Source organism: Uranotaenia lowii, chromosome 2 (assembly GCF_029784155.1).
Source record: "Uranotaenia lowii strain MFRU-FL chromosome 2, ASM2978415v1, whole genome shotgun sequence".
In the NCBI taxonomy this organism is placed as follows: Eukaryota; Metazoa; Arthropoda; class Insecta; order Diptera; family Culicidae; genus Uranotaenia; species Uranotaenia lowii.
The window spans coordinates 237,294,679-237,317,206 of NC_073692.1; the positions used below are offsets into that span (position 1 = coordinate 237,294,679).

The 22,528-nt window shown below is 39.3% G+C and overlaps 1 protein-coding gene across 3 annotated transcripts in view; it reads right to left on the reverse strand.

The window, feature by feature from the left end:
• Positions 1 to 3,169: 3,169 nt before the first annotated feature.
• LOC129746518 (cytochrome b5-related protein-like) overlaps positions 3,170 to 22,528 on the reverse strand; it is a 36,717-nt gene continuing 17,358 nt past the window's right edge. For all 3 annotated transcript variants that reach the window (XM_055740194.1, XM_055740193.1, XM_055740195.1), the window contains 5 exons: positions 4,693 to 5,004; positions 4,245 to 4,636; positions 3,993 to 4,187; positions 3,715 to 3,936; positions 3,170 to 3,652 (listed from right to left, as the gene is read on the reverse strand). In XM_055740194.1, coding sequence (XP_055596169.1) covers positions 3,352 to 3,652; positions 3,715 to 3,936; positions 3,993 to 4,187; positions 4,245 to 4,636; positions 4,693 to 4,980 — 1,398 coding nt within the window. In that variant the 5' untranslated portion in view covers positions 4,981 to 5,004 and the 3' untranslated portion in view covers positions 3,170 to 3,351. The remainder of the gene's footprint in view (positions 3,653 to 3,714; positions 3,937 to 3,992; positions 4,188 to 4,244; positions 4,637 to 4,692; positions 5,005 to 22,528) is intronic.

Genomic DNA, 22,528 nt, shown 5'->3' on the forward strand with positions numbered 1-22,528 from the left:
TCCATCCTGTCCGGCTGAGGTAGAGTACTTTAAGTTTTTGATAGCCTCTATAACCATATCCTCTCTAACAACAAACACGTCGAGATTCAACACATCGATGGGCAATCGTGTCACGGCTGCGCTAATTTGTTCTTCTGTTGGCGATTGAATTGAAAATATACTGGAAAAATACTTTGCAAAAAGGATACATTTGTCAGCGGATGATTTTGCAATTCTGTTATCTAAATGTAACTCCGCAGGTAGACCAGATTCTTTCTTTTGGATTTATCAAAATTCCAAAACTTTTTTGGTTTCCGACGAAGCTCACTTTGAGTCCGATTCACATAGCGGCGATAGCATAAAGGGTGATACGGTCAAAATTTGGTCAAGGGAAAACGCGTGTAAATCGATGAAATCGTTTTTTTTTTAAATCAAATTAAATTTCTTTTTCAAGTTTAATTAGAATAAAATTCAGGAAAAATATTCAGTTCAGGTTTCCGTTTTTCCAAATCCGAATTGCCGGGCCTTACGCTTAACCCCTGCCATCAGATTTTGTACAGCCACCTTGTCCACATTCTTCGCCGCAGAAAGCCAGTTTGCCTTGAACTGCTGCACGTCCTTAGCAGTTTTTTTGGTCTTCTTTAGGTTCCGCTTGACAATAGCCCAGTATTTCTCTATTGGCAGGGGCTCTGGCGTGTTGGAAGGGTTCTTGTCCTTGGGAACCACCTGCATGTTGTTCGCGGCGTACCACTCCATGGCCTTTTTACCGTAATAGCAAGATGCCAAATCCGGCCAAAATAGTACGGAACAACCGTGTTTCTTCAGGAAAGGCGTTAATTCAAACATTTTTTCTCGTAAATTTCTTGGTTAATAGTTCCGGAAGCTATGAAAATGCAGCTCTTCAAGCCACAGGTACAGATGGCTTGCCAAACCATATATTTATTCGCGAATTTTAAGAGTTTCATGTGCTTGAAAATATCTGTTACCTTTCCCCTTCCATTTGCCGTATAAAACTCCTGTCCCAGAAGCTGCTTGTAGTCGGCTTTGACGTAGGTTTCGTCGTCCATTACCACGCAGTCGAGCTTCGTCAGCATCGTCGTGTACAGCCTCCGGGATCGCGCTTTGGCCGTCGTGTTTTGTTTATCATCGCGATTTGGAGTCACCAAGGATGGAAAAATTCGTTCACCAGCATGAACGCTAATGATTCTCAATCAGCGCTCCGTTCACGATGATAGCATCGGCGATGCGAGCGTGAACAGACGACCGCTGATTGGTCGGATTGGCAATCCGAATGAATGAACTTTTAAATACGTTCGGGTGAACGAACCGATGGCCGAAACGTTCGCCGCAGTTTACTGGATCGTTTTTTATTTTCACCACGACGTTCGTTGGGTGAATTGATTCGCAAATGATTGTCGAAACACAATCGCCAAACGATTTCACGATTGCATTCGCGAATGTTTCTGTAACCGGTAAAGGATTGCACCATCAGGTGCTTGTTTTTCGGCTAATTTTGTGCGCGTTTTAGCCCCCGCGCTCGCTGACGGTTTGTTTTCTCATGATTTTATTTTAATTTATGTTCGAATAAGAAAATTCAGCACTTTTGAACATTGCGTAGATAACTAAACTGACAAAGGGGGGTTTGAAAATGTTTACTCTTGTTTACGAAGCCTAGGGATTTAGCTTTTGGCTACTGGGACATTTTTTTTAACCAAAATTGCCAAATAATCATTTAATTATGTTGAGATTGCAAGAATACAGAATACAAAATTATTACTTTTATATACGTCACATAAAAGTTAAAAAATCCCACACATAAATATTGTAAGCCGACATAGCACTCAAATATCTGCCTACATCTAGGCGATTACGTGCTTGTCTACTTGAAGGCGTTTTGTTTTGTTCGAATTGGTTTTCGGAAGGAAATAAAAAATTGTGAGGTATCGGCTCGAAATTTTTTTTAAATTTTTATTGTTAATTGAAATAACTATAAAAATGCTAAGCCTAATACGTATGTTTCGCGTTCGTATCCCATTGGGACATAAAAGCGAATTCCGCACCGGAAAATCAGCAGCTAAGACGACGTTTATTCGACTGAAACAATATCGACGGCTTTGATCGACACCAGGCCGACGTCCTTGCCTCCTATTTTCAAACCCCCCATTGTCAGTTTAGTTTTCTACGCAATGTGCAAAAGTCCACACTTTTACTAATTATATGTAGAATGTTCCTATTCGAACATAAATTCAAATAACATCATGAGAAAACAAATCATCAGCGAGCGCGGGGGCTAAAACACGCACAAAATTAGCCGAAAAACAAGCACCTGATGGCGCAATCCTTCACCGGTTACGGAAACATTCGCGAATGCAATCTTACAATCGTTTGGCGATTGTGTTTCGACAATCATTTGTGAACGTCGTGGTGAAAATAAAAAACGATCCAATTGAACGCAGCGAATGTTTTGGGCTTCGTTTCGTTTACCCGAACGTATTAAAAGTTCATTCATTCGGGATTGCAATCGTTAGTGTTCATTCTGGTGTGTGAACTTTTTCCTTTCCCGATTGCTTCGATTGGCAGTTAGAATTGAATGAGTTCACCACGGATTGCAGATTGAATGTACTTCGATCCGATTTTTTCCATGCTTGGGAGTCACTACCTTCTTGTAAGTCGATAGTCCGGCTCGTTTTTTAGCTCGATGCACGGTTGTTGACGGAACACCCAGCTTATTTGCGGCATCTCGGAGAGGGAGGTTAGGGTTTCGCTTGAAACTACCTGCAACTCTCTTTATCGTCTCAGCGGCTTCCGGTTTTCGATTTCCCCCCGATCCAGACTTCCTGGCTGTCGACAAACGTTCCCCAAACACTTTAATTACATTTGTAACGGTTGATTTGGCAACTTTTAGCGATTTTGCCAGCTTTGCGTGCGAGTAGTTCGGATTTTCGCGATGCGCGAGCAAAATTTTGATACGCTGCTCTTTTTCCTTGGGCGGCATTTTGACAACTGAAGAGTGAATTCCAAAATCAAAATAGGAACAACATTCTACACACACACCTTCAAAATGAGGGGTGTTCAGGTTTTTTAAAGGCAAAATTGAAAGAAATACGTCAAGTTGGTATTGACCAAATTTTGACCGTATCACCCTTAAAACCGTCACATTCAGCCACAGCCTACCAAGTCCAAATAATTACATGACATAAAAGTTTCCGAATGACTTGTTTTGGTAATTTTATTGACACGCCTCTTTTCTTCACAAGAAATTACGCAACAGATTTAGAGGAAAGCAAAAAAAAAACACTTCTATCCAATATAAATCATGTATTATAAATACCTAGTTTAAATGCATTGTTCCTCCCTGTAATAAAAAAATATTCAATTTGAGATCTGACTTATCGCTTCCCTTATCAGTGATTTCTGTTCTACGCGAGCCAACTGCTGATGCTGACCAATTATCATCTGCCACCAGGAAATTTCTCGATATTGCACCTCGAACTCACGACACGTTTCCAAAAATACCGGATACAATGCCGGTAGAATTCCGTGGTCCAACGTTGGAAACAGGTGATGCAGACTGTGATCCCCGAAACTGGTCAGGGCCTTGAACTGCGAGCCTTTAACGTCCGATCGATCGATAATGGCCGCCATCTGATACACGCCAAAGTCCACTTCCGGTCTAAAATATTTGGATTTTGATCAATGAATTTGCACGAATGTTAGCTTTAGAAATGAACTTACGGAATTCGATCGCCCCAATGTACGATATCCGGATGATGGTGAGCTGCATTCAGGCCGATGGCTCCGAAGCACAAACTGGCTATCATAACGATGAACAGCCACATATTTAGAACGGCAACCAAACTTTCGAAACTAAACACGTACATTGCTGATGGCAGTAGGAGAGTAATCAAATCGTCGACGTGGAAATAGTTCTTCCCAGTCGAAGCTGTCTCGGTAAATCTGAAAAAAAAATATTCATAAATTTTAACTCTACATAATGACAAATGTTGAATTACCTTTTAATGAACTCGCTTATGCTCATTGCCATATAAATAAACGGTCCATAAAACCACGATCCAAAGCGCTGGAGAACATTTTTCCGAGAGCTTCGAGGAAGCCAGCATAGAAAAGGCTCGAAAAAGGATATTTCCAAATCCAGAATAGAGTTTGGAAACATATGGTGTGACAATGCGTGAGATACTCTCCATTCACTGCAGATACAATTTTTAAATTGAACTTCGTTTTAACTTTTTCAGACAACAACTCACCGATAACTGAAGAATGTCAAATTCAACATCAGCATCCTCCAATTGTCTCTTCGATGGAGGAAATTGTGGGAACAAATCATCGTCCAAGCTATAAAAAGTCCACTCAGCGTGGCCAGCCCGTAACTACTGAAATTGATAGCCATCACAGCTAATGTAAACGAACTTGCCAGCAGTGTGTCGAAAATCAATTTCGATCGCCTAGCAGGTTTAGTATCGATTGTGCTCAACTTTTGACGGACCCGTTTTTTTAGCGTCCTGTAAAATCCATTTTCCGCGAAAGTTAACCGGATGTTCCGAGGGCTCTGCGCCGGCCGAACTTTGAACTTCGCTAGCCATTGCTCTGGACGTGCGCTGATGTGATGCGTTTCGAATGCTTCCGTTATGTCAGTTCCCTAGAATGAAGAGATCTTTAAGCCTTTTTGTATGCAATATTTTATAATTATATAACCTTTGTCAACCGAATCCATTCGGCTCCCCCGGGATGTTGCCCCGCGAAGGACTCCAAATCGTACAACGTATCGTGAACCCGCCACAAGCCCTCGGCTCCATCGTCTAGCCGTTTACTGTCCAACCATCGGTTTACCGTTTTGAGTGTCCGTCGCTGGAAGTCTGGATACTTCCGGGTTAGTGACGTGATTGTCTGTGGTTCTGAATCCGATCCCGGGTTTGAGGGTCTAAGCAACTTTCTCGTCCCTATCGAACTGCTCTCCGAGTGCCGTGATGTTAAGTTCACCATGTTCACATCTGTAAGCAGTTAAGGCTGAAAAAGATAAAGACTGCTTATCAAATAATGTTTTTCCAATGTAGGGGTTAGAAAGAATTATATAAAGAACAATTATAAACATTAATAATTTTAAACTAAATTCAAGCCATTTTCGCAGAGAATTAGAACTAGTTTAAATTAGGTGAATTCGAGACAAATAAAAATAATCAAACGCTTTTTTTGCCGGGTTCCTACCACTGCGACCAGTTGTTAGATCTTTTGTGGTTTGTTCCCTATTTACTGTAGCTTATCAAGATAGATCACTCTGATTAATTACAGTAGTGTAACTTTCTTGTTGATCAGCATTTTCCCAATTTGGAAAAACAACAACAATGAAGTTAACAACCTTATTGGAACCTAATGAAAATAAATCAGAAGGATCTAAAATTCCTTTACCGAGTAGATTAGGTTTGTCACTTTTGTTAATGTTGATGGGAACACAAAGATTCTTATATTAAACAGGCTGCATTCCAATTTATGAGCACGCTTGATTATGTATCGTCAACTTTTTCTAAACGTTAATATTATTCCGTGATGGTCAGAAAAGGTAAGGGGACATGTTTCAAATTTTGCAACGCGTTTAGAAAAATCAGAGTCAACGTAGAATCTGTCCAGCCTCGAGGCAGAAGATAATCTATAAAATGTGTAACGGTGATCATTTTGACCAACATCTTTCAATTTAAAGAGATTTACAAAATCTCGTAAGCCATTGCAAAACTGATTAGAATGACCTCTGCTATCTTTAGCATCTAAAACACAATTGAAGTCCCCTCCCACAAGAGTCCATTTAGCATTAAACTTATTCAAATGTGGAACAATTGTTTCTCTAAACAAAACTTCTCTTTCTTTTTTTCCTTGAGATCCTGAGTGGGCGTAAACATTTATTATATTTATATTATCCAAATAATCGAACAAATTCTCCCAGTGGGATCTAGTAAAGGTTCAGCAAAATCAAGAGTTTTTCTTACCAATATTGCAGTTCCTACATTGTCTTGGCTCCTATTCACATAAGCATGAAAACTCGGAAGAAACCCAAAATCATTGAAAGCGACTTCTTGTAGCAGAATAACATCCAAATCATTAAGTATTATGAACTCTTTGAGTAATTGCTTTTTAACATTTATCGTGATTGAATTTAAGTTGATGGAAGCTATCTTTCTTGTAAAGATCATGTTGCATTGAATCAATCACGAAATGGAACAACACAGAACATCAAATACCAAAAACCGTCACCAAACACAAAACATAAACACATAGTCAGCTCATTTCCCACCCAAGTCATCATACAAAAAACGTCTGCGGGAGTTTGGATCATCTCACTTGTTAGACTTCACCTTCTCATCATCTACCCGACTGCGTGATCTGGTTCTCGCAACCGATCTCTCCATATTATTACCTCTTTCTTGTGATGCTTTCGCAATAATCTGCAAAGGGTTTATCGAATCAACACCATCTGCTTTATACAACTTCTTCCTACTTCGCTCGATAGTACGGAATCCTCTCGCATCACCATCCGTATCCGAAGTCGACCTCTCTGCGCTGAGTAATGGCCGCTTACCGAGTTTCTCTCCAACCTTCTCCGTATTCGATGTTTCCATCTCTTCGTCACTCGTTTCAGATCCCATCTCTTGCTCATGTTCCGCTTCGTTCCGGGGTACTGCGATGCTAGATTCATCTCTCGATGACTTGAGCACCTCCATGTTCAACTGTAGCTTTTCCGATTTTTCTTCCACACGTTTATTCGTAAGATTCCCAATTGTTTTCACTGCATTAGCGTACGAGATCGATTCTAGTTTTTTCTGGTTTTCACTGGTTTCAACAACATTGTTAGCACTACTTGCACTTGGTCCACTACTTTTGGTCTGTTTTTTTGGACAATTGACCTTCAAATGCCCTTCTTCCTTACAAATGAAGCATTTAAACTTCAATCCTTCATAATATATGCGTCCCCTACGGTTCATGAAATACAATGTCGACGGTATATCCTTCTTGATGTCCATATATACACCCCGTACACCAGTAAACAGATTCAGCTCCAACTCTGGGGGAAACTTTTCTCGCACCGAACGTTTCACGTTTCCATATTTACCGAGACCTAAGGAAATTTCCAAATCTGAAATTTCAGGTGGCAGATCAAAAATTCTCACATAACGCAGGCATCCACCTGCTACCGACATTTGAACTTGTACGGTGATTCCATTCGAGTAACGGAATTCCTGGTTCTCAGGGTTTTGAAGGAGGGCCTCCTTCATATCTTGTTCTGTTTTGAACTTGATACAGACACAACGTTCATCCGATATTTTGTAGATAGACTCCATTTTGTTTTTATCTGCGTCGAATTCCTTGACAAAACGAGCCATCTCCACAAGCGTGGGACCAGCCGCATTCTCCGGGAACCGAAATACCAGCGTATTTTTCACAACTCCGTCAGACATTTCCAGGCCTTGAAAATTCAAGGAAATATGATCGAAGAACAAAAGGGGGGCAAATCCCCACTAGTGACCGCGTGGTTTGAGTTAGTTCACAATAACGTTTGCTCGTCTTGTAACAGTATTCTGTACACCGTTTATTCGAATCACCTCAGTGTATATGAGCGGTGTCTTGGATAAATCTTTTAGTACAACTTGATCAACTGTGGCATTCTTTCTACCTTTCCCACTTACTCTTAGGTTCGACCGAAATCCATTGTGTGAGTTTGGCGGCTTATCCAAGGGATTGGTAAAGCCACGAGGAGCTGACTCAAGCCTCTTTGTTCGTTGGGCTTCATCGAGAGCAGTTGAAGTTTTGTGCACGCAGCAGAATTTAAGTGTTTTCGTTTACGTTCGATACAAATGGTAGGCTGCGGTGAAATACCACATGGTGGAATAGTTTGTAACTTTTTATTACAGTATTTCCAGCCTTTAATTACTGTCGCTAAATGTATCATCGGTGCATGCGATGAATAGCGGGTTTGAAAGTGAGTGATAAGTAATTTTGTTAAACAAAAACGAAACACTAAATTATATCCATTTTCGTATTAGAACTGCTCTAGCAATACCAAATTAAAGCTTAAGAAACGAAGAGATCTATCCGTTATATCAAAGAAGATCATCAGGTATGACCATTGTCCGTTTTGTCCGTTTTTCGTGTGATACATAACCTAATCGTACACGTGTGTGTAGATTAAACCTTCACACGAAGGTTTTTTTCTGTAGATTCTACAGTTCCGTCGTCTCGGCCAGTCGGTTCCGAATCCAGCCTCTAGAACCGAGTCTGGCCAGTGGGAGAAAACAACGTTTGGGCCGAGTGATCGGCAATAGCGTGGTCAAGGTCATCCAGGCAGCTTGCACGTCCGTAGGAGGTACCAGCAACCACCTCCGAGCCAAGGGACCCCGGTCGGTTAGTGGTCGAAGACGCGAGCCATCCGGCTAGCGTAAAAGCTGTGCTCACCAGCCGAATCAAGCCGTAGGAACTCCCGTTAGGGTTCCGAGCCAAGGGTTTCCGACACTTCCGGGTCGGCATTGCATGCTGTCATCCGTCCGTAGGGGCACCAGTCTCTGCCCTGAGCCAGTGGACACGGCTACCGTGGATTCCCCATCGGGTTCTCCGATCGGCGATCCGAATCTAGCTCACAGATTAGGCCAGGTCAGTAGGAGCTCACATCCGAGCTCTGAGTCAACCAGACCAAGCCTCGGTAGTCGCTGAAGCCGTTCGTCTGTGGTTCGACCACAAACATTGTCACCATCGAAACGGAACCGTGGACAACAATCCGACTACGTCGGCAACAAATAAGGTCAGATCTTCTCTAGACTATAAGATATATAAACATTATTATATGAAACATTAACAGTTTAGTTCGACCAAATATTTATAATATGGTTTGCAAACCCAGGGTAAATAGCCTCAGGTTACACTTACGGATATAATATTGTGTTCATGTTATGTTTTGATTGAGAGCTACCGAATATAAAGCTAAAATGGTATTTTGTGAGCATTTTGATTAGTGAGCGAAGCTCATTCGGGCAAAGTAAGTTTTGGGTTGGTTCGTCTCGTATTGCAAATTCTTCACTTTGCGTTTTGGGTTTCGCTTAAGAGTATTTATCCTTTTCCGTCCGCTTGACCCGCCCTGAGAGAAAGTTTTACTAGCTGGGCATCCAACACGCCGTCTCACATCGGCGGATGATCTCCGTCGTTGGCGCACAAGTGAGGTGGTCATTAGCAGTGCAGGTTTGCGGGACATTTCGGGTAACAACTTACTCTATACGGGTTACATTCTCCCCCAGAGTAAATGTGATTACATTATTGGCGACCAACGTGTTTAGGCTCACTATCGATCGTTTGAAGTATCGTTCGTTTTTGTATTTAAATTTTCACAATTACTTTTATTAATTGCTCATTAAATTAACCTTATCATGGAAAAACTATACGATTATCACGCAGATGATTTAGATGGAGACGAAATTGTTTACGAACTCGTTCTCCGTGGCTACGAACCACCAACTAATGTTGCAAACCAACGTCGTTTGTTAAGAACACTTCTTAATGAAGATCGCAGAACTGGTAATGTTTACCACTCAACAGTTCCACTTGAAAATCAACAACACCGAATTCAACAAAAACTTATTGAAATTGAAAACTTTCTGAATACTAAAATTTCAAGTAGGTACAGATCAAAACTAATTTGTTTGCGAAACAGAATCAATCGAGCACCCTGTGCAAACGCGAATGTGAAAACTTTGTTAGAAAATCAAACTCTCAATCTTATCTCGAAATTTTTCAAAGAAAATCTTCAACCGGCAAATATCGAAAATATCTCGGAGCGTCTATCTACTGCGGCACCAACCGAACAGCTACCGCAAGCTCAGTCTCGTATGCGATCGCGTTTCGATTTTACAAAACCACCACCACAGATTCCGAGCAGATTATCGTTACCACCTCCCAGTCTTGCTTCTTCACCAAATCAAAACTTGCGAAATAACGCGTCGTTTGACTTTCCTTCCGCAAATAATTTCACGAACGATGTTCGAAAACAGCTACCGTCGCGCAACACGCATTCGTTCCCGAATAATTTTCCGTATGGTTCAGGTGACGTTGCATCAAATTTCCAAACGCGAGAGCCACAACAAGCCGTGTGCGATCAGCGATTCGATAAACACAAATCTTCAGTTCCGTTTGACAAGAATCCACGAAATACTATGGATAACTTTGAAGCTCCGAGAGCGGAAGGACCTTTCCAACCGTATTTCGATGAGAATCCGTTACCGTCTTTACAGAATCTATCATTGAACCAGAACTACAATGCTAACAGATATCAGCACTCAGGGAACTACAGTTTACCTCTCGACGAGCAGGTAATAGAAGAACAAGTTCGCGAGTCTGTAAGAAGTTCAATACAACAAAATCCACCTAACATTCCACCAAACGTGCCGTCAGATTGGTTGAACAACCTGCAAGATTTCATAAAGGATACGATCAAGCAGTCTGTCAGAACCTACATCGATGAATGGAGCCTGCTATCGACGCCAAGAGGACCAAATCCACATCCACCAGCAGCAATGAATGGACACGATCAAGCGGTCAACACATCAATGACGTTTCCACTCAGAAGTAATCACCAACAGATGCCTGTTCCATCCTCACCCGCACCACAACAAATTCAACACCCTCCGATGTCACATTACTACAACCATCTTAGAACCAAAATTGAGAAGTGGGGTATCCAGTTCAACGGGGATCTCCATCCACGTGCACTTTCGGCTTCCGAATTTGTCAGACAGGTTACTATTTTGGCGAAAGCCAATCGAGTCAACGAAGAGGAATTGTTGCAGCAAGCGTATTTATTTTTCGTAGGAGATGCAAGGAAATGGTACTTCACATACTGCGAAAATTTCTTTTCGTGGCAACACTTAATTCATCAGCTACTCACGGATTACGAAAACCCGAACAAGGATTCAGCGATCGAGGAAGAGATGCGAGAGCGCAAACAGCGATCGAATGAACGTTTTAGCGTATATCTTGCAGAGATGGAAAGACTTTCTAAAAGCCTGTCATATCGGATGAACGAAAAGAGGAAACTTAAATTGATTTTCGATAACACTAAAATTTCATACCGTCGTAGACTAGCACTAACCCCGATATCGTCGCTTAAACAATTAGCGGAGCATTGCTACATTTTCGATTCTCTAGAACCATCACTGTATTCCACTAACCAACAACGTCTTCATTCAAATGTACACCAAATCTCCCACGAGACCGAAGAAGATTTGGAACCCGAAGACGATGAAGAAGAAGAAGTCAACGCAATATCTGGACGCATCAACAAGTTTCGTCAATCGAAATTCAGAAACAACTTTCAACCCAACCCGTCAGAAAAGAAAACTCCAGTAGAGCAACAGGAAACACAGGAATCTCCAGAATTAAAATGCTGGAATTGTGAAACAGTAGGACACATAGCCAAATTTTGTTTAGAACCGCGTAAAATTTACTGCTACGCGTGTGGCGAACCGAATTTTACGGCGCGAAATTGTCCCAAACAACACAAGAGTAGTTCCGATTCAAAAAACGAGTGAAAGGAGAAACCGATTGGAACCAGCTTTCTCCTAATGACGAAAATGACGAAGAGGTTCCCAATTACAACTATTTCAATCAAGTGTTTGTAGTTAATTTAAACTTGAACACCTGTCCGCATGTAGAAGTTGAAATTCTTGGTACAAAAATAACAGGTTTACTTGACTCAGGGGCAAGTATTTCAGTAATTAACTCTTTAGATCTTCTCAGGCGATGGAATCTTACGATTCAGAATATCGGTATTAAAGCACAGACAGCCAGTGGCGAAAGATTAAAATGTTTAGGATTTGTTAACTTACCAGTAACTTTCGAGGGCAAGACAGTCGTTATTCCAACAGTAGTTATCCCGGATGTGGCCAAACAACTCATCTGTGGCTATGATTTCTGGCGAGCGTTCGACATTAGACCAATGATGAGCAGCGGAGCAGCCGTAACCCTCACCGAGTCATCATTTAACCAGCAGCAGCAATCGTTCCAGGATCCGAAAAGCCTCAACATGATGTGTTTCAGCCTATCCCTCGACGAAAACCACTTGGGATTAAAAACACAGCCAATCGAGGACGAAAGTTTGAACATTCCGTCACTAGAAGAACCTGAAAATAACGAAATTGGATTAGATTCACTCGAAACAGAGCACCAGTTAAGCGAAAATCAGAAGAACGATCTGTTGGAGATCATCAAAGGTTTCCCGAGGTCATACGATGGAAAAATCGGAAGGACTCATTTGATCCGTCACAAAATCGAGATCCTGCCAGACACCAAACCTAAGAAGATCCCAAACTACAAATATTCTCCTAAAGTCGAAAAGGAAGTGGACAAAGAAATCGAAAGATTGTTGACCATGGATGCGATTGAAGAATGCAGCAGTGAGTTCGTCAACCCTCTTCTTCCGGTCAAAAAGCCGAACGGCAATTGGAGGCTATGTCTGGACGCTAGACGACTCAATCAGATGACCAAACGCGACGAATACCCTTTCCCAAACATGACCAACATTTTAGAGCGCTTGGAAAAGGCAAAGTACTTCACGATCATTGATCTGAAGGACGCCTATCATCAAGTTGTTCTGGATCCTGATTCTCGAGACTTCACAGCTTTTAGGACTCCTAGAGGCCTCTGGAGGTACAAAACTATGCCTTTCGGATTGTTAAACAGCGGAGCCACTCTTTGTAGATTAATGTCCAGAGTTCTAAAGTTTGATTTACAGCCCAAAGTATTTGTTTACTTGGACGATGTAATCGTCACATCAGGAGATTTTGAGGAACAGTTGCGTTTACTTAAAGTCGTTGCACAACGATTACGTGAGGCTAATCTTACGATTAGCATCGAGAAGTCGAAATTTTGCCAAAAATCTGTTAAATACTTGGGCCATATTTTGAGCGAAGAAGGTATTGCACCGGATAGCGCCAAAATCGAACCAATTTTAAACTACCCGGCTCCTAAAAATATTAAGGAGATCCGCAGACTGTTAGGTCTTGCTGGATTCTACCAGCGATATATTCGAAATTACAGCCAAACAGTTACTCCGATATCAGATCTTTTGAGGAAAAATCAAGGCAAATTTCGGTGGACAGAAGCTGCAGATAATGCACTCCGGAATCTTAAATCCGCGCTGACATCACCACCCATCCTTTCTAACCCAGATTTTTCCCTTCCATTCGCAATCGAAACGGATAGTTCAGACTTGGCCGTAGGTGCCGTCTTGACACAAAATTTTAATGGCGAGAGGAAATGCATTGCATTTTTCTCTAAGAAACTTTCCGCCACCCAGAAACGATACAGTGCGACTGAGCGGGAATGTCTAGCGATGCTGATGGCTATCGAAAATTTCAGACACTTCGTGGAAGCAACCCGTTTCACTGTTATCACTGACGCGATGAGTTTGACCTTTCTTAAGTCGATGTCCATTGACAGCAAAAGTCCGAGAATTGCACGGTGGGCACTAAAGATTCAAGGGTACGATATTGACTTCAAGTACACCAAGGGTAAAGACAACGTAAGTGCAGATGCACTTTCAAGAGCAGTTTGCATGATCAAAACATCGTTAACAGATGCAGCTTATGATAACTTAAAAGAGCTTATTACAAAATTTCCCGAAAAATACAAAGATCACAAAGTCGTCGATGATCGAATCTATAAGTTTGTCACGAATGCAGGACGTCCAGATGATCCTACATTTCGCTGGAAATATGTTCCCAGAAGCGCTGAAAGAACTACACTCATTCACAAAGCACACGATCCTGCACACCTAGGTTTTGAAAAAACATTACAGGCACTGAAGGAGAAGTTTCATTGGCCGAGGATTAGCGCTGACGTGATGCGATTTTGCAAGGCATGCATAATTTGCAAACAGTCGAAAACAGACAACACTAATCCCAATCCTCCTTGCGGTAAACAAAAACTATGCGATCGTCCCTGGGAGATGATATCAGTTGACTTCCTTGGACCATTTACTCGGTCCAAAGCCGGAAACGCTTGGGTATTGGTAGTGACTGATATCTTCTCGAAATTCACCATGATTCAAGTCATGCGAGAAGCAAAAACTACACCTGTTATTACGTTTCTAGAAAACAATGTTTTCCTTCTTTTTGGGGTACCAGCTGTGTTGATTTCCGATAATGGTCCGCAGTTTAGAGCAAAACAGTTTGATCAGTTTCTAGCAAACTATAACGTTCAGCACTGGAAACTAGCCGCGTATCACCCAGCTCCAAATCCTACGGAAAGAGCTAACAGGGTAATTACGGCAGCAATAAGAGCATCACTCAACGGAAAAGATCAAAAAGATTGGGACAAAGGCATTCAGCATATTGCATGTGCAATACGAAATGCAGTTCATAGTTCGACGGGATACACTCCATATTTTACGAATTTCGGCAAAAACATGATCAGTTCCGGCGACGAGTACACTCGCATCAGAGAAGCGAATGCAAATCTGGATTATTTCGAGCCTCCTAATCTGGCAAAAGATTTAAAACACCTCTATGAAGCAGTTCGGATCAATCTAAAACGCGCTTACGACAAGTATTCAGCCAGCTACAATACGCGATCTACACGCACAGTATCGTTTGAAAAAGGCGAAAAAGTACTTAAGAAGAACTTTTTCCTTTCTGACAAATCCAAAAACTTTTCAGCCAAATTAGCACCGCGGTACAGCGAAGCTGTTATTCACCAAAAAGTAGGAACCAGCTGCTACGAACTTAAAGATCCTGGCACAGGAAAAACGATTGGAGTTTTCCATACATCCAAGCTGAAGAAGATCTGAAATCACTACGTACTTTCAATATCACAAATCCTTGACCTTAACACAGCGGTCAATCAACCTGCAGCAACGACGAACTGGAGAAATCAGCTGATCAGAAAGTACAATGCATCTGCATTCACACCGTAAAAAAATAACAATAACATAGTATTTTTCGTATCAAGATCCGCTTCTTTGTTTGGTTTGTACCGACAAAATCGGAAAAGGAAAGTTCACCCCTGTCATTCAAAGCAGGATGAACGTGATTCCTTGTCAGAAACAGCAAACGTCAGTTTATTCGAGCAGATTTCGTAACGTTCGGTAACGCGAAAACTGCATGAATCGAGAAGGTAGCGCAGAAGTTCAATCGAGTTTTTTAGTTCAGTGCAATTGGAATCAAAATATATTAAGAAATATCGGTCGTACGGTTTAGTTATAAATCATATAGAGCTATTAGTAATTCTTAACATTCATACGGTAAGCTAGATACACATACATTCCGTTTCAAAAATGAAACATTCGGGTATCGTCATTCTAGTACATGTCCATTCATAAAAACGAACCATTTGCAAGAACCCCTCGCAGAATTTCGGTTCAATGACGTGTGTTCATTCAGAAATAACAGTTACAGTTCAGTGGCAACTTGTCGGCATAATCGACGGTGGACACGAGTATCGTTCGGTTTAATTGAGTTTTTGCCTGGTACCGAGAACGCGCGGTTCGGCCATTGCTGTTCGCAATGATTAATTTTTGCAAAATCGTTTGTTCGTTCGACATATCGGAAGCAAGAGTTAAAAAGAAAGTTTTTCAAATAAGTTTGAAGCTATATTATGTATCGTTGGATCTGCAAAACTAAAATTAGACGTTAATCAAAAACAAAAAGTACCACAATGGAATATGTTTATAAAGTGAAATTATATAAGAAATGCAAAAATATCGAAGTAGCGAAGAATGTTAATATTTAAACTACAAAATTTAGCAGTAAGCTAAGGATAAACAGGAATTTATCCAAGTGGAAAATAGTAAATTTTCAAAAGGTACCGAAAATTTTGGCATATTAGAAAAAATATTGTTTTCTAAGTTCAATTACGTTCGTTTCAGCCATCTTGTTATACCGCATCATGTGTGAAAGTTTGTGCTCGTTAAAAACCATGATCAAATCCATTATTCATGATCGAAAAATCAGAGAAAAATGATTTCTGAAAATCGAGGAAGGTGAACGAAAAGACAACATCTATGAGAAGTGTTGTGTACTAAAACAATATTTTGTTTGTTACAGCCATCTTGGATTGCCACGGCAATCGGAAATTTATTGCGTGTTAGTTATAATCAGAAAAATAAAAATTCAAAAGTCAACGTAGAACCATGAAAAGAATGATGGTATAGCCAATCGTTGGAAAAAGTTCAACAAAAGTGTTGATAAGGTAACGAAACCCTAAAATGAAATTTATTATTTGGTGTTCAATGGTGCAAGTGCACCTTAGTGAAAATTTAGTTCGGTTCCGCCATTTTGAATTCAAAATGCAATTGAAAATTTATTTGTCGTTACTTATTATGAATAAAATACAATTTATTATGCTCTAGAACGAATAATAAGAATATAATTAGCCAATATTGAGTGAAAATTCCAAATCCTTTCACATTTTGCATTTGTTATCGTATCAAAATAAATTGAGATTTAGTTCGTTCCCACCATTTTGAACCGCTTTCACAGGCGAAAATTTTTTGAGCGTTAGTAATCGTAATTAAAAGCAAAATTTATGTTCAAAACAAAAATCTTCAAACAGCAATAGTGGCGTATCATGGTTTGGTCAATATTAGTGTTGAGAAAATTTTAATTAAGTTTTTTTAACTTAATTAAAATTTTCTTGCATTTATTTTGGGGGTAATGTAACAGTATTCTGTACACCGTTTATTCGAATCACCTCAGTGTATATGAGCGGTGTCTTGGATAAATCTTTTAGTACAACTTGATCAACTGTGGCATTCTTTCTACCTTTCCCACTTACTCTTAGGTTCGACCGAAATCCATTGTGTGAGTTTGGCGGCTTATCCAAGGGATTGGTAAAGCCACGAGGAGCTGACTCAAGCCTCTTTGTTCGTTGGGCTTCATCGAGAGCAGTTGAAGTTTTGTGCACGCAGCAGAATTTAAGTGTTTTCGTTTACGTTCGATACAAATGGTAGGCTGCGGTGAAATACCACATGGTGGAATAGTTTGTAACTTTTTATTACAGTATTTCCAGCCTTTAATTACTGTCGCTAAATGTATCATCGGTGCATGCGATGAATAGCGGGTTTGAAAGTGAGTGATAAGTAATTTTGTTAAACAAAAACGAAACACTAAATTATATCCATTTTCGTATTAGAACTGCTCTAGCAATACCAAATTAAAGCTTAAGAAACGAAGAGATCTATCCGTTATATCAAAGAAGATCATCAGGTATGACCATTGTCCGTTTTGTCCGTTTTTCGTGTGATACATAACCTAATCGTACACGTGTGTGTAGATTAAACCTTCACACGAAGGTTTTTTTCTGTAGATTCTACAGTTCCGTCGTCTCGGCCAGTCGGTTCCGAATCCAGCCTCTAGAACCGAGTCTGGCCAGTGGGAGAAAACAACGTTTGGGCCGAGTGATCGGCAATAGCGTGGTCAAGGTCATCCAGGCAGCTTGCACGTCCGTAGGAGGTACCAGCAACCACCTCCGAGCCAAGGGACCCCGGTCGGTTAGTGGTCGAAGACGCGAGCCATCCGGCTAGCGTAAAAGCTGTGCTCACCAGCCGAATCAAGCCGTAGGAACTCCCGTTAGGGTTCCGAGCCAAGGGTTTCCGACACTTCCGGGTCGGCATTGCATGCTGTCATCCGTCCGTAGGGGCACCAGTCTCTGCCCTGAGCCAGTGGACACGGCTACCGTGGATTCCCCATCGGGTTCTCCGATCGGCGATCCGAATCTAGCTCACAGATTAGGCCAGGTCAGTAGGAGCTCACATCCGAGCTCTGAGTCAACCAGACCAAGCCTCGGTAGTCGCTGAAGCCGTTCGTCTGTGGTTCGACCACAAACATTGTCACCATCGAAACGGAACCGTGGACAACAATCCGACTACGTCGGCAACAAATAAGGTCAGATCTTCTCTAGACTATAAGATATATAAACATTATTATATGAAACATTAACAGTTTAGTTCGACCAAATATTTATAATATGGTTTGCAAACCCAGGGTAAATAGCCTCAGGTTACACTTACGGATATAATATTGTGTTCATGTTATGTTTTGATTGAGAGCTACCGAATATAAAGCTAAAATGGTATTTTGTGAGCATTTTGATTAGTGAGCGAAGCTCATTCGGGCAAAGTAAGTTTTGGGTTGGTTCGTCTCGTATTGCAAATTCTTCACTTTGCGTTTTGGGTTTCGCTTAAGAGTATTTATCCTTTTCCGTCCGCTTGACCCGCCCTGAGAGAAAGTTTTACTAGCTGGGCATCCAACACGCCGTCTCACATCGGCGGATGATCTCCGTCGTTGGCGCACAAGTGAGGTGGTCATTAGCAGTGCAGGTTTGCGGGACATTTCGGGTAACAACTTACTCTATACGGGTTACATTCTCCCCCAGAGTAAATGTGATTACAGTCTCTCAAAAACACAACTGCTCACTCAAGCGTCTGATCGTAAACTGTGTAAAACTGGGGCATCATGCAACACTTTTCAACTTCTATGGCTTATGAAAACCTAATGTCCTCCGATGATCATACGTTTGAAAATTTGAATATTTTGATATATTTGTGATGTCATAACGCATAAAGCGCCAATTGCAGTAATTTTTGGTGTTGTTAGAATTTAATTTTACATTTTTTCTGCCATAAATGTTTTTAAAAAAAAAGCATAATGATGCTGCATACATTCAGGGGTAAAAAAAAATTTACTAGCTGAAATCATAGAAAATGTTGTTTGGATGGATGAAATTTTGAAATTAAAAAACGCGTGATTCAAAACAATCATAACAATTCTAGCATATGGAAACGAAATTTAAAGGTGAATCTTTGTTTTGCATTTTGATGCATTTCAGCCCAGACTGATAACTGAATTATAAAAATTATATTTAAAAATTTTGATGATGGTTAAAAATATTTTTACACGAACAGTGTTGGTTTAATATAAAAAAGGAATATGAAGTTTGTAGGTGATATCATTAGGCCAATCCGTCATACAAGGTAATGTTTTTTACGGCTACGAATAATGTAAAAGTATTTACAGTATTGCTCGATTTTTGAAATTTTCTATGAGGATCAAAACTTTTAAAAACTATCCCACGATGTGAGAAACTATATCACCATCATTTCGTTATCATTAAATGATAACTTTATTACATTACATTACATTAAAAAAATGAATAAGTATTGCGGTATACAAATGTTGCATCCAACCCTGCTGTTGCATGTGGCCTCGTTTGACGATACATTTTGGGGGTTATTCAATGTGATTAAATGCATTCAATGGGCAATTTGTATTGAACTAGTAACCAAGATACGATTGAGTCTGTTTTGTAAGCGCCCAACCAATCACTCACTGTTCACAAATTGGTACATACGAGCGTTTTTATACGAAAACATTAGTATAAGTTATACTGTATAACAGCACTAGATATCGAACTCTATCTTTCGAAATCAATTGTTGGAAACAGAAAATAACACTAGTTTACAGCATTTTTGAACTAAGTATACTGAAGATCATTTTTAAAGTAAAATCGAGAGCTGAATCCGAAAGTTGAATTCAAAAAAATCTCAGTAGAACAGTTTTTGGGTTATGCTCCAAAAACTAAATTTTGGAAAAATAAAAAAATAAAAAGTGCTTGAACTTAGATTGAAATATCTTAAACTGCTCAATATGAATTTGAAATCTCTTTTTTGCATATTACAGGCGAATAAATTTGCTATCGATCACTTGAATTTCATTTTTACGTATGATCAAAAGTATTGTTGATATTAGCAACTTTGTGATAGAAAAAATTCTAAAAAACGCATTTTTTTTAGAAAAAAATTTGTTTCAGCGAAAGTTTTAGACTCGATGGTAACATTTAAAAAATCTGATTTTCTAATGACCTTAAATGTCAATTCAAAACTAAGATTTAAAGTGGTTTTATGTCAAAATCGGTTGAAAATAGAAGAAGTTAAGGTTACTTTACCCTAACAGTATTTTTTGCATTTTTGAATAATTCAACGAACTGCAGTGTACTAATTATAGTAAGGAAGATTTAGACATGATAAATCTCACTCGCTTAAAGTCAAATCTTATTCTTAGCTTACCCATAGGTCACATGCCAAATTTCAGAAAGTTCTGACCATAGGGACCATAGGGAAGGGTTGCTGGAGTCTCGAACGTGAATTGGATTTTAAGGTATTTTGCTCGGGAGTAACAAAAAATACAGGTTTTTCATGAAACTCTTTTTTCTTCACAAGCCGATCGTTTTTTATAAACAATTTTCTTCAAGTCTAAATTGGGACAAACATTTCACTCGAAGACTGCAACCCAATTGGACTTGAAACAAAAAAGTTATTGCGGCTATTTTTTATCTCTAGCTTACATAAAACCTTTTTTTTAAGAATAACTTCAGAGTAGTGATACCTGATACCTGAAGTTGAAGACTTAATTTTATTTCATTTATTTATTTAGTGTTCCGTCTCATGACATAACCTGGTGAACAATATTCCTCCAATTCACTTGGTTCATGGCAGACCTTACCTGTCAATAGGTACTCCAGATAAAAAAAACACACAAAATAAGGATTTCTGACGCTACCTAAATTATATTTTTTATGAAAAATAGGTCCATTTCCAATTTTCTCATGTTTTAAACATACCGACACTTTGTATATACCTATTTATACAGCCGGGAGACAAATGACCCCTAACACTTTTTTCGCTAAAACACCCTTGTTTTTCAACTGATTTTTACTAAGTTTAAAGTTTTGGAAAGCGTGTAACGTGACTCAAATTCTCAGACAATATTCACAACAACTTGAAAAAGTAGATAAAAACGTTTAAAAATGCATTTTAAAATTTTTTTTTTCCGAAAGCTGAAAACCAGTCACTGTAGAGGCATAATAAGAAACCCCCTGAGGCAGTATGAGCACCATTAATGAAGGTATAATGAGCGTTTTCTGCCGGGGAATGCGACTCGATGAACTCTGTTCGCCTCTAGTGAACAAATTGAAGTAAAAAAGCGTTTAAAATTGATTAAAATGAAAAATCGAAAATTGTATGATGTTGAAAATTGAGAAACAATGTGTAGATCATATTGCAGTGCGTACATTTCAGATCAAGATGATTTAAAGATCATAAAAACTTATTTGGTGGTGCTCAAAAATTATAATATTTTCGTCACTTGAGAACCTGGCTGATTATTATTTAATATTTCTGTAAAGATCAAAAGGATATTTCTTTTTTTAATGAAAAATTGATACTATAGGTAGTACGAAACAAATCCATATGAAAATTTGTTTAAGAAAATACGTACTTGTGTAGAAAAAAGGAGTGCTTATTATGCCCTGGGTGCTCGTTATGCCCTCATCTCCCTACTCCACAAAAAAAAACACTTAGTGTTTTATAAAACTGAAGTTAGAAGCTATATATTTCACATATGAAAATATTTTTTTTTATTTCTTTAGATCATGGCTTCAAAAAATGTAATGAAATTGAATGATTCAACCGCCAAAGCTGTTCTAGTCACATTAGAATTTGTCATAAAAGAGAATTAGAAAGTTTACGTAATTTGTGACATTTCGTCGTCTTCAGATATAGAAAACACAGAATTTTTGCGGCTATTCAAAGGTAGCTGTTTTAAGAAATATATATCAATCTACATTTTATGAGACTATTCTAACACCTAAATAAATTCGGCTTTGCACTGGATTTTCAGTATGATCACATTTTTCTCGAACTAAATATACGATTCATCAAAATTAGCACAGATCAAACGAGTATGGTTTTAATATCTGTATTTCTATGTATGTGTTTTGATGACTAATTTTGGCATCATGAATCATCAATCAACTCTAGTTTTGATGCTATGGATCGTGGAATCTTCAAAATTTACCTATTTTTACTGAAATCAGTCATTATATGATGAACTACACAAAATCCGATTCAAATCCTTTTATTATCCTTTACTTAATGATCCAGATTTTGCCTAGATATTCTAGTTTCAGAGATATTCTAGTTTTATTGAAAAGAATATAAATAATTCTGACATCACTAAAATCCGTTATGAACTTATTAGTATTGAGGATATGAATTTATTTAACCATTTTGTTGAAATAAAACTTAAGTATTTTTTTTCTATAGAATTATTTTTTCTTTGGAGTCAAAATTACTCTCAGTCTTCTTCTTCTTCTTCTTCTTCTTCTTCTGACACCAACATGGCCAAAACTTGTATGCATCCTGGAAAATGAAAAACTTGCGTTTCACATTTTTCTTTTCAACATGGTATCTGATACATAGAACATGCATTGCAGATACCACTACGGCCAGGAAAACCATGAGATGAAAACGCAAAAGATACAGGAACAAGGGAGGGATGAAGCGTGGAGATCCCTGCCAAACGCTTCTTATAATTATGTAGGGTTAGGTTATAAAGTGCAATGTTTGATGTGTACAGTTAAAATAAGAAAAATAGGATAGATCTCACCCGAAACTTCCTAAGTTTGGCGCTTGTTCTCTATCAGTTTTTTGATTTCACATTCTACGGTC